The 13,060-nt window shown below is 37.5% G+C and overlaps 1 protein-coding gene across 3 annotated transcripts in view; it reads left to right on the top strand.

Annotated features, from left to right (window-relative positions):
- Nucleotides 1-13,060, top strand: part of tbck (TBC1 domain containing kinase) — a 44,453-nt gene that overhangs the window by 28,263 nt on the left and 3,130 nt on the right. For 2 of the 3 annotated variants that reach the window (XM_056771111.1, XM_056771119.1), the window contains 2 exons: nt 3,397-3,572; nt 11,083-11,258. In XM_056771111.1, the coding sequence (XP_056627089.1) occupies nt 3,397-3,572; nt 11,083-11,258 (352 nt within the window). Of the gene's footprint in view, nt 1-3,396; nt 3,573-10,498; nt 10,768-11,082; nt 11,259-13,060 lie in introns of those variants that run through there. The other variant, XR_008909388.1, reaches the window with a different exon arrangement.

Raw genomic sequence — 13,060 nt, 5'->3', positions numbered from 1 at the left:
GGTAGATTGCGGTTCGTCCACTAGTTCAGAATTATATTGTCTTTATTCAATTATATTTTATCGTATTTAGCTCAGTACCTTTACGAAAAATACTGGCCGAAATTTTATTTAGCTATAAATGCATCCTTTTATTTTTCTCATTAATGTCAAATTTCTTTGTTCAATGAACAATGGTGGCCTAGGTGTGTTGTATATTAATTGTATTAACTATAATTTACACATTAAAAAGTTTAATTAACATCGATTAATTTATTACTCTGTTGTTAGTTTTGTCGGTAGCACTTTATTTTACAGTCCTGTTTCCCATGTACATACTGTGTACTTATTACAGTAAGTATAATAACTAGGTTGTAACCCTGAACCTACCCCTAAACTTATACCATGTAGTTACCTTATACTACCCAATACTTTCTTAGGTAAGTTTACTATAAACCATGCTTACGTGGTCACCTTGTAGCAGATCTATACGTGTGGAGCTGGGGAAGGAGGAGGGTTCTGAAACGCGCTGCACTGCTGCAACAATCACTAGCCGAGATTTAAACTTTGAGCAGTAAGCTCATTGGCTGCTGGTAGAGAGGGAACCAATTACTTTGCCGTATAGTAGTTATTATGTCGGACAGGTTAGACTTAGGACTGTGCGCCGTATAGAGTTTCATGGCAGAACTAGTGTAATTTCAGCAGAATAGAAAAATGCCTTCTTTGTAAAATGCACATAAAACAACACAAATTGGTTTATTTATATTTCGCAGTACTTGACACGTAAAAAGCTTTTGACCTCTCCAACTCATTTTACATGCGAATAGGTTTAGCATATTCCTTGCATAATTTACATTTCTGCATTAAGACGACAAGCATTTAGCAGTCCATGCCTTACAAATTATGCAATATCAATCACCAAAGCATTTAACGTCAACTTAATAAAAAAGTTGGTTTTAACTTAGCTTAGAGTTATTTTTCATGATTTCCTCATAGAAATCCCCTCCACAACGTAATCCAATTCCAGTTGTCTCTCACAAGACTGTATTCAATGGCCATTAAATACAGTGAACTAAGATGTCTTCGACACCTTTCTGTGGTTTTAAACTGTCTTCTGCGTTCTTTCTGAACGCTTATATTACACAGTGTTTTCATTTTATGAAAATTAAATACATTTTCAATATACACATTTTAAATTTGCAAGGACTTGGACTATGGTAATATTAATATGTTAATCGCTCGTTTGTTTCACCTTGCCGAACTTTACTGGGAGATTTGCCCAATAAAAGGAATAGGAATCCAGACTTTATAAAAAACTTTCTGAAGGAAGTTGGAGTGCTGGTTCCTGTAGTTTTAACGCATTTAAATAAACGCATGGTACAGTGACATCTAGCTGTTGAGCTTGGTATTGCTGTCTAAATTCAAAATATTGGAGAGGCAAGTTTGGCCATGTAATGGTTCTTTTTGTTATTATTTATGAATGTGCACCGAAAATTAGGGCAGTCCACGAATGCGAGCATGCGCAGTAACTTTGTTTATATTGTCACTTTGAAACCGTCTATAAGTCTGTTAAATAAAACAATAAAAGTACATCAATAAATTATTTTGAATCATATTTAATTAGCAAATTGCATTCCTTTCTCATTTTGCCACATTATCTTTTTATCCATTTGTCAATCGAGTAAAAAATGCTTTTTGATGTCAGACCGGAGGTCAAGGACACCTGGTGCACACAGCAAGATCACTCAAAGCAAATTGAAAATATTCAGCTAGAATTTGGCAGTGAGGACAAGGCTCTATAATTATGATGTGTGCCTCATCACAGCTCAGCAGACAGGACCGCCTCTTATCTCAAGACCCATCTGTCTTGACTCTTCAGTCCTGGATTTGGGTCGGCGGTAGGAGGGACGGGGAGGTGAATCATCTGTCACTGTTTCTGACACGCTGACTGACTGGTACCTCCTCTCTCATGTTGTTTGCTCTTGCTCCTTCCCCTTCTGTGTCTCTTCCGAAACATAATGAGATGCCTCGCTCCCTACTGCCTACAGAGGCAGCTGTCTTCCAAAGACCCAATTCACGGATGAGTTTTTGTCACCTTAAGATTTCAAACCTTTCTTTGACTTATTAGTGACTACTCTGTTTCTATATGTTATTGTGCCATTATTCGTAAATGTGTTGAACTAAAAGTACAACATTTGGAATACAAGTTTTGTGCCTTAAGACTTGCACCCTTGCTAAGTAGGCAGCGGGTTTGGAAACAGATCTTTCTCTCTGTCTCTGTTTCTCTCCCTCTCACTTCTGCGCCTTTTGAGGATGTGATAACAGACCTCCAGTGTAAATCCAGCCTAAATAATCCAGTATTCCCGTCACGTTTTCCTTTAAGTAAAATGAACCTTACATTCTTGGCTTGATTTGAATAATAGTCCAAGCATGCTAAACCTTTTCATTAGAGATATTGTTTCTGCACTAACAGGATAGAAATATCACAAATCTTGTTTGTTTATTTCCGTGCAAATCCCTTAATTTAATCTCTACTTTAAAGAGCACGGCTCCAGAGAGATCGCTTCTCGTCTGAGGGAAGCAGACAAACTTCCGCTTCTTTCTTCACGTTTTACAGTGAGAGCGTGAATACTGTGTTGATGTTTGTGGCTGAATGAGACGTTGGAAGGATGTGCGAGTGTTGAGAGCTGCCGGAAAGAAGTCACCCTAGGTTAATTGGGAGGAAGCTCTGTGATTCTTCTGCGGCTTTGCCGTATCCACATAAAGCTGCTTTTCTTATGTCTTTGATATTGAAATCGTGTAGCGCTTTACATTTGATAGTTAAAAAGGAGTTTTATTTAGGATAGTAAAATGAAACCGTTGGAGTGATTTGTGCTTTTAATCAACACAGATAATCATTTCTGGATTAAATTTAAAACTGCATATAGCACCCCTTGAGGTAACATTGAGAGTGCAATACTGACAGTGCATTATGAGTTGAAGTTTACATTTGTATTATTGAGGGGGATATCTTACCCAAAAAATCTGTCATCATTTAATCACCGGCATATCATTCGAAACCTGTATACGATTCTTTCTTCTGTGGAACACTAAAGAAGATATTTTGAGAAATGTATGTCTGTGTGGTTTTGTTTCCATACAATGGAAGTCAATGGGAGTCAATGTTGTTTTGTCATATATTTTTTGTGTTCTGCAGAAGAATGACATAATGGGAAGTACATTTTTTGGTGAATTATAACTTTTGTTATTATTATACTTTTTACGTATCCTTATACCTTTGCTTGGGATTTGAACATACAGTCTTTGTTCAGATCTTTAACGTCTACACCACACCTCTTTTTTGCAGAATATCATGTATTCTTACAGCCTAATACAGTTGGGATTAAAGATTACTTTTCTCTCTTTCCTGGTCTCATTTAGAAGTGGACATTGAGCGCTGTGTCCGTGAATCCATCAACCTTTTCTGCTGGACTCCTAAAAGTGCCACTTATCGGCAACATGCCCAGCCAGCCAAATCTGCCAGTGACGGCAACAGCTTTGGGAAAACACCCTCCTTTTACTCTTCAGAGTTTCAAGACCTGCCCAAAACTGACCTGGTGAGTGTCCTTGATTGCCCCTTTATTGCCCCCATTGTCACATCTACATTGTATGCCACTTACATTGCCTACAGTATGTCAATTATAAGCACAGAGGAACTTCATTGCAGTTAGAAATTAAAATAATGAATATAGTTCACCTATTTTTCGATGCTTGTACACATTATACAAGACACTAAAGGCCGTTTAGCAACCATAGCAATGCCCTCGCCAATTTGTATGTGCATGAATTTCTCTCTTTGTCAAAATGTACAAATCTAGTTTCACTGTATTATGACTTCTATGACAATGATCTGTACTGAAAATATAAAGATTGACCTTTACTACAGCAATGGGGTTAGACATCTTGCTGAGATCCTTTGGCCTTCAGTATTTAACTTTTAAAGATTGTCTTGTGCCGAAAGGAACGTCATTGCTTATAAAGCACGGAGCCAATTACCCACCGTTAATCTAATGATCCATAAAGGTTTGCGGTCAGAGGAGTGCAGAATGTGCCCGCCGATGGTCTCGACCGCACCACAATGCTCTTCCTAATGAGATGCTTTGACTCGCTTATAAACACTCCAACGTCTGCCTGCTGCCAACTGAAACGCTACAGCACAAATGCTTGAGACGTTAGAGGTTGTTTTCCAAATGCAAAGTCCTGTTAACACCAAGTTAATGGTTGCTCAATGATACTTTAGTATAAAAAGTACATTGTATTTTCTTTAAAAAAAGTTTGGGATAATTGTGAAAGAATAGCAGGGATGGATGTACATGTCGCGAGGGAGCAAACGTTGGAGGTCAGTTTTCTCACAACTTTCATTAAGCTAAACGCAGGAATATCGGCTTATTTGTTCTGTTTCATTTGTGCATGTTTTTTTTCTGTTCTGCTGGTCATTTTTGTATGTGGACTGCAGACATCAGTTGACCTCAATTGCCTCGAGCGGGCGCATTCATTTGTGCAGGCATAGTCTTCATTTATGTGATGGTTTTAGCCCGTGCACATATTTTGCCGTTCTCTGCTCTCATCCAACCGTTCTCCTGACCTGACCTGACCTTCTGACGTTTCTCGTTATTCTTCTTCCTGTCTCTCCCTTCACATTATTAAAACCTCTTCGGCTGACATATACCAAAGACCAAAGGTCCTATGAATACTTCTGAAATATTATAGGCCAGTTCATTAGTTATTGTCCTCATTACATCAAACTAGTTTTAAGCGATATTTGGTTTCTGTATGAAAGGAATAGTTCGGTGAAATATAAAAATGATGCAAATTTTTATTCTGCACATTTCGTTCCAAACTCAAGGCTTACTTTTCTTGTGTGGAGATTAATTTTGTTATGGTAATTTTTTTATATCCCGACCGCTTACAATTTGTGTTGCACAGGAGACAAGAAGCTATGAGTGTGAATACATTTTGAGAGGATTTTCATTTTAAACTCATTTTTTCTTTCAGTACAAAATTGGTAAAGTTTAAACTTTAGACAGTTTAGGTGTGATCGCTTGAGTTTTTAATCATAAAATGGGCAGATTACTGTAAATTTGAAATGAAATCTGAATTGTTTTCACAATAGTTTGATAACCTAAGAGTTTTCTATTTTCTTATCATGTTTGTCATGTTTCCCTATCATGCAGAATGGCAAAATTTATTTGTGAGGAAAGTGAAATTGGTAGCTTTTTGGAAACTAATACAGGAATTTAGGGCGGGGCATATTAAGTGGCACCTCCCCCTTTTAAAATAGCCAGTAGGGTTAAGTTTACCTCACAGCCTGGATTTTTTTAATATCACAGAGTGTTCTGTTCTGTTTTTCCATCATTTTTTTGTGCAAAATGATGTCATAAAAGTCAATGATCAGTTATGGTGATAGTGAGAGACTATGATGTTTAAATGTTTTGGATACACACTATAGTGTATAGATACCTTTAAAGCTACCAAATTTCATAGGTACTTTAATGAACCGAATGCAAAATCAAGATGTGTTTGATAGTTCACAAGTATCACGTTTCCTTTTTACGGAATATTGTGTATTCATCATCAAATTACTGATGAAGATGCCTCTGCTAGAGCTTGTAAATGTTTTCGGAGATTGAATTGCAGTGATGTTACTGCGTACAGGGTGTGTCAGAAATATTTGGAGTTGCTGTGGAGAATCTCTTTGTGATGTACTGGAGACAGAACCTTTCACCTCTTCGAGTTTGCCTTTTGTTTGCATTTCATCAGTGTTTGCCCCCGGGCAGTGCTGAGCTTAACAAACACTCATCTGTTGACCCAATCTCTCTCTCCATTCTCTGACTGAGCATGTCTGGAAATCCACTGCATCAGTGAGCTGTAGCTACATCCATTTCTTTGCAATGCTGAGAAACGTAAGATTGCAAATTATTTGCTGAGCGCTGTTTTTTTGTAATTAAAAATCTAGCCTGGTAACTAAAATGTTGAAGGTTTGAATGCCTAAAAGGCCAAATGAGTTTAAAGGCTTCAGGCTCCGTGTCCACCGGAGCATTTTTCCATGCAGCTGGAGTATTTTTCAATTGTTTGCAAAGGAAGTGTGCCGTGCATTTAAAAATGGCAGCTTTTCTACACGCTCAAGCGCCCCGCAGCTGGCGTTTTTAACCAATCCATTTTTAGACGCGTAAAAACGGCCCGGTGGATAAGCAGCCCTAAGGAAATAATTTATAGTAACAGGACTCCTGAATAACATAAATTGTGCACAAGAAAAGAGTAAACTAAATTGACCGCACAAATTACTAAAACAGGAAACAAATTAGTAAATTGAAGGAACCAACTATTAAACTATTGTGTGCATGAATTAGTCAATTGAGGGGATGAATTAGTAAATTGTGTGTGCAAACTAGTAAATTAAGGAAAGGAATTAGTGCATCGTGCACACAGATCAGTAAATTAAAGAAAAAGAACTAGTAAATCGAGGGAACAAATTAGTAAGTCAATAGAACAAATTATTCAATCGAACAGACTAGTAAATCAAGATAAATTGAGGAAACAAATTAGTAAATTGAAGGAACAAACTAGTATAAATCGTGCACACAAATAAGCAAATAAAAGAAAAAGACGTAGTAATTAGAGAGAACAAATTTGTAAATCGAGGTAACAAATAAGTAAATCAAGAGAACAAACTACTATGTCGAATAATGAATTAGCAAATTGAGGGAAATAATTAGTCAATTTTGTTCATGAATTTGTAAATCAAAGGAACAAGCAAGTACATCGAGGGAACAAATTAGTAAATCAAGAGTACAAATTCGTGAATTGAGGAAATGAAATAGTAAAATGTTGTAAATCAAAACAAAACCACTAATAAGTCAAGGGAACTACAATGTAATTAGTAAATTGTCTGCATGATTAGTACATTAAAGGAACGAACCAGTAAAAACGAGGGAATTAATGAGTAAATCAAGGGAACAAACTAGAAAATCGAAGGAACCTATATGTACATTTTATGCATTATTAGTAAATCAGGAGAACAAACTAGTAAATCGAGGGAATTAACTAATAAATTGTAGACACAAATTAGTAAATCAAAGGAAAAGAACTAGTTAATTGGAGGTAATAATTGGTATATTGAATGAAAAAAAAAACTATTAGGTAGCTGATACTGAATTTAAATAATGAATTTATTTTCTAGTACCTGCTTATTGTCTACTACCCTGCAGAACAAATTAATATGAGGGGCACAAATAATCAGGTCCATTGGAAAATATTACCATGTCTTTTGAGAGTATTACACAAATTAAATGATATTTTTCTGTTATTAAGTCTTTTCTGCAATCTCCCAACTGCGTGCAGTCAATATAAACCTAAACTAAGGATCTATGTGTAGACTTATGTTTAAGCGTGCTTTACCATATACAGTAAAGTGAAACATTGTAGACTTGCTCTGCCACCCTCAGTAAGAAAAATTGAGTGTCCAGGACTTCTGCTGATATTGAAGAAGTTCAGTGTCTTTCTCCAGGGTCTATTATTTATTCATCTTTTGTCATGCATTCTGTGCAGAATGTCTCTAGCTGTGCTCGGGTGGTAAATGCTGCGGTTAGTCCTGCAGTTGATAGTCATCTCCTGGTCATTAGAGCATGATGTGTCTGCTGAACAAGCTCTCTCTGTCTCTGACGTTTGACAGGGCCTGTCACTAAAGCCCAACTCAAGAACGCACCTTCTGTCTCCTTGGAGAGTGTGCGTACCTGTGTGTGTGACTGCTAAACTAAATCACATGACTAAATGTACTTCTAAATTTTATAATGTGGATATAAATCTAATCTATATCTATATGACTCTTTCCTCTGTGATACATAAAAAATAAGATATTTTGAGAAATGACTGATTGTATCCATACAATGGAAGTCAATTGGGGACTATTTTCTTCAAAATACCTTCTTTTGTGTTAGGGGAAGAATTAAAGTCATAGAGGTTAAAACCAAAAATGAAAACAAATCATTTTGGGTTGAACTCTTCCTTTAATGTATCCACTTATATGGTTGTCTATGATTTTTTTTTTCAACAGGTATTTATGAATTTAACCTCTCAACTATTGAACACATTAATATCACTCCCATTTATTTTACAATCCGTTTTCATTAGACTTTACTGACTGCCTTTAAAATGGGTTTGTGGTTTGTCGCATGTGTAAGCTAGTTTACTCAATGACAAGGATTTAACTAGCTCGCAACTCAATAACAAAGGACCAGACCCTCAAAGAATTATGGGTAATCCTCTTAAGCATTCTTTTAGGGCTGTGTACATGCTTGCCTTTGTGTTACCCTGTTAATGATTGACCATTGGAATGATGAAGCAAAAATGATCTGTTTGTGAAACAAGGTCATCGAAATAGCGAGCTCTGAGTGACGGGAGGGAGGAAGAGAGTAGACTTGTTTTATTTTAATACTTTTTATAGAGAATGTGAAGCGCGGCGAAGGTTTTCCTGATGTTGGTTCCTTTCAGTGCCAAAGGGTCTTAATGCAATATATCGGACATCTTTTGACAACATCTGTCATGTAGATCTTAAGTTCTTCGAACTCCTGTTTTTGGATTTCCGAAACTTCTCCTCTTTGCAGACCCATGGGCATGAATGCATGGATTTGATCACTCTTCATTCTGCCCGTTTTGCACATCCCAGACTTTTACTGATTTGACTTCTCAGTGCCCTCCGATCCCCACGGTTTTCCGCAAGAGCGCCGTGCACCCAAAAAGCCAAGCTGTGGACTATTGAAATGTCAACGCTGATAATAAAAGGTCAAGACTCCTGCCTGCATTTAAAGTGTCAGAAACCAGGGCATAAGGGTCTACCTTTAGTCAATGATGAGAATGCCACAAGCCCCGCGGATCTAATGCATTTTAATACCACTGTAGTCCACTGGACATCTGCGTTTTTCTCTTTCTCAAGCACACCTCCATTGCTAAGGTGACCTCGCAGGTAATTGGCTGTGCACTGTGGGAGACTGGTACTCGATGACTGATTGGACTGATTTCATGGGCGGCTGAACATTGACATTTGCGAGACAGACCCCCACCTCATGCCCTTTCCTGAGCTCTTGTATTCGTTTCAAAAGGTGTGGAATTCAGTGATAATGTGCAGTGTAATGCGCACATCTTGTGTTCTAGGTCAGTGGGTGTCAAACTTTGTGGGCTTAGAAAAATTTGAGTACCACATCGGCAAACGTTTGTGAGGAGCGTGGTTTATTTTTGGTTCATTTCAATATTGCTGTTGGGTAATTCGATTAAACATAGTGCGTATTAGCCTATTGCATAGCAGTAAAAACACAGTATATGCATTTAGAGTAGTGCTGTCAAAACGAGTAATCGTGATTAATCGATTCCGAAATAAATGTTTTTGTTTATGTATCACAGTGTGAGTGTGTGTGTGTGGGTGAGTGTGTGTGCGTGTGTGTGTGTGCGTGTGTGAGTGCGTGTGTGTCTGTGAGTGTGAGTTTGTGTGTGTATTGTTTTTATTTATGTTTATTTAAAAGTGCAAACACATACATGTGTATATATAACAAATATTTACATAACTATATATCTAAATCTAAGTTATATTATCTATAAATATAAATATATTACACATATTTCTAAAATACATACATATATGTTATCATTATATTTTATTTACAAAATATAAATATACACACACACAAACACACATTGTATAAACACAAGCATTTATTTTGGAATTGTTTAATTAAGATTATTAATTTTGAGAGCACTAATGTAGAGTGTTAGACACAGAAGAAAAATTACAAAAAAAACACAAAAAATTGTTAACTACATCTTAATACAGCATTTATTAATCCTAATTTTAACATGTCTTAAAGCAGGGGTTCTCAACCTTTTTGGCTCCAAGGCCACATACCAGACCCCCCCCACCCCATTCAACAATATTCAAAGGCTCACTCACAAGACCTTAGAATTTATACCAAATTATATAATTTTGTGCTCAAAATTAACTGGATTTTTTTTTATTAATTATAAAAATTGGCCAAATAATAATAAAAATCTTGCTCAGTCTGTCTAAATTCAAAATATTGGTCATCTAGAGGCCCCCTTGGAAGTCAGTCCCCCTGTTGAGAACCACTGTCTTAAAGGAATAGTTCAGCCAAAAATGGTCCCCATTGACTTGACCATAGTAATTGAATTGCTTGAATAACCGCTGCTTTGATTGAAAGGAAACTAGACCAAGAGGTTTTTTTTCGTATATATTACGCCTGCTAAATTGGTCACTTCCCTCCTGATAAAGATCTGATGACATGAATCCAGTTCCCAAAGTGCCATTCATAGCTATTATGGTGCTATTTAGTCGAGTGCGAGATACTTAAGTTATCTGAGAGTGAAGGGTCACAAATGAGAGTTCTTGCAGCTCCAATGAGAGTGCTTATAAACCAACATGGTTTAGAAACAGACTTACAAGACGAACCATTACGTGCCATTGTATGTAATACAGGTGGTCTGAGGCTGAAGACCGAGCGAGGAAAGTTGAATAGAGGTCAAGGAAAAACTTTCTTCATATTTCAACAAGACGGGGAAATTGATGTGTGTTCGGCGAATGTAAGAGGATCATCTGAGACAGCATCTGGGGTTTTCATTCACCTTGAGGGAAGACCTGTGCGATCTTCGCCCGTGATGGAGCAAGATGAGTGGGTGGTTGTCTTGATGGAAGCTCTGTGTTGTCCAGACTGAGCCTGAAGTGATTCAGGTGGAGATGTCAGAGAGGTAAACAAAGAGTTCACAAAGGTGAAGACAGAAAAATGAAAAGCAGCTCTGAGTGACGGAAGTTTAAGAGATTGGTCTGGTGTAAATGAGATACAATACAAGAAAACACAGTAGTTACATTGAAGGAGAACGATAGCTCAATTCTTTGCATGGTTTTTGTAATGTACTTCTTGACTTTTGCAGTTTTTCCACCCAAACATTTCCTAAAATCTCACATCACTTTCTCTCACACATTTTATTTTGAACCAGCACTTACTGCCACAACAAAGCTGCTCATCTGTTCGTCTGACTTCTGTTTCCTTCGTGCTCCCACAGAGCCGGGAGCCGTTGAAGTTGACCGAGCTGAAGTCAGAGGCAGCTCCTCGCATCTCTGTGGAAGACATCATTGAGCTGTGTGAACTGAGTGGGCCGGCTTTCTGCAAGACTCCTGTGAAGAGAGCCAGAACCGGAAAACCTAAGATTCTGGCAGTGGACATCCGCAGCCTTGAGGAGTATCCTTTAAGTCTTCAACAAGCGTTTTCTTATACACATTTCTGAATATTTTTTGTATTAGATACTTTCATATTTAATTTCATATGAGGGTCCTTTAAAAATTACCAAATTAGCCAATGTTGCAAGTTCAGTGCACATTAAGTATGGATTTATGAGAGTTGCTGTTTAATGCAGTTCGACCATAAACATTGTTTTCTAAAAGCCTCTCACCGAATGTTCTTTATTGCTAATCTTGGCATTTCTTTGTTAAGCATGCAAAAAGACCTAGCATGAGAACTTTTGCTAGCATAACTTTTGGTAGCACTAGCCACAACATGAGAGCTAGACGGAGATTTTGCATGAGACTTACAATTAGATCTAGCAAAATGCTACGTGAGCAAAACCTGGAATGTTGAGTGCGTGTCCTGCTTAAAAATTTCAGTTCAATGCTGGTACTATGCATAATATTTATACTACAAAGTAGAATAGTGCATAAGTACGCGATTTGGGACGCAGCTCTAGTATGTGACCTAGCATGAGAACTAACATGGGAACTAGCATGAGACCTAGCATTTGGTCAAGAATCAGAATTAGCATGAGAGCTAGCGTAAGAACTAACATGAGACCTTACATGAATGCCATCTTGGGAAGTAGCACTAGATCTAACTTGGATCAGTGAGCTGCAACAGGCAATCTGCTACATTTAATCCTGTTAATAGACTAAGCTCTGGAGAAAGCACAGGCATGTCCACCAACACTGAACCATCCATCTATTGTTTTGTGTTTTCAAGCAAATGTCATTTCTGAGCCCATGCTGGAGGTCCTGTCATGACTTGCTTTGAATAAATGGATATAGCGCTAAAGATTACGCTAATGTAAAGGTTATTAAATATAAACCATTATTGATGGATGTTGATCATGTGATCCTCACAGAAGTTAGTGGTGCTTGCTAAAACACAAGGGTGGGCTCGCTTGACTTGTGGTTGTGTACACAGGCCCGCTGTGGGGCCCAAGCCATGTCTAGGCACCAGAATGTGACGGAGACAAGACAATAACTTATTATAACATGGCTGCTGTGTATTTGGCCCCTGGGGTCCAAGCCATGTCTTGGGATCATGGAAATTTGTGAAAATTGTGGAGCCAGCTCAAACAATGTGTGGGCGAGTTTGGCAAGGGAACACTTTTGTTTTGCACAGTAACCATGTTATGTTGTGTAAAAGCATTTTATTAGAAACTTCGCAGGTGTCGTTTATGAAAGTTGTTTATGGTGACGGTATTGATAAGTAAAAATTTAGATAGTTTGGAGAACCATCTGTCTCTATTTGAGTTTTTTTGCTAATAGTTACAGCGCAGTGGAACATGTGGCTGTTATATGATTGTGTTAATCTGTCACAGAATATACATTTTTGTTAGTTTTCATATGGTGAAGATGAAAGTGGATACAAAAATGAGCTATATTGTAAATAAAACGTGAAAGCAAAACCAGATACATACAGTATTTATCTCTCCTGTCACTCTGTGTTTTACACCGAATTGAGTACTGCTCGATCAATGTTTGACTTCAGTGTTGGACAGAAATGTTCCCGTGATGGCTTTTTAATTCATAAGACCATTTTTTACATCCTCTTGAAAAACAGTAAAAGGTTATTAAATGTTTCTGCGAAGCACCACCCCGAGTCATTTCTGTTCAAATATGTAGCAGCAAATATGGATCATTTTAACTTTAGCTGTGTTAGAGGCACTTAACATGAGTTATTATTCAATTACCCTATCCACACTTTATAATCTCCATCTCTCTCTCTGTCCATCTCTGATTTAGCAC

Source organism: Triplophysa dalaica, chromosome 2 (genome assembly GCF_015846415.1).
Source record: "Triplophysa dalaica isolate WHDGS20190420 chromosome 2, ASM1584641v1, whole genome shotgun sequence".
NCBI lineage: Eukaryota > Metazoa > Chordata > Actinopteri > Cypriniformes > Nemacheilidae > Triplophysa > Triplophysa dalaica.
Note: the sequence above shows the minus strand (reverse complement) of the source record. Positions and strands in the feature narration are given on the sequence as shown.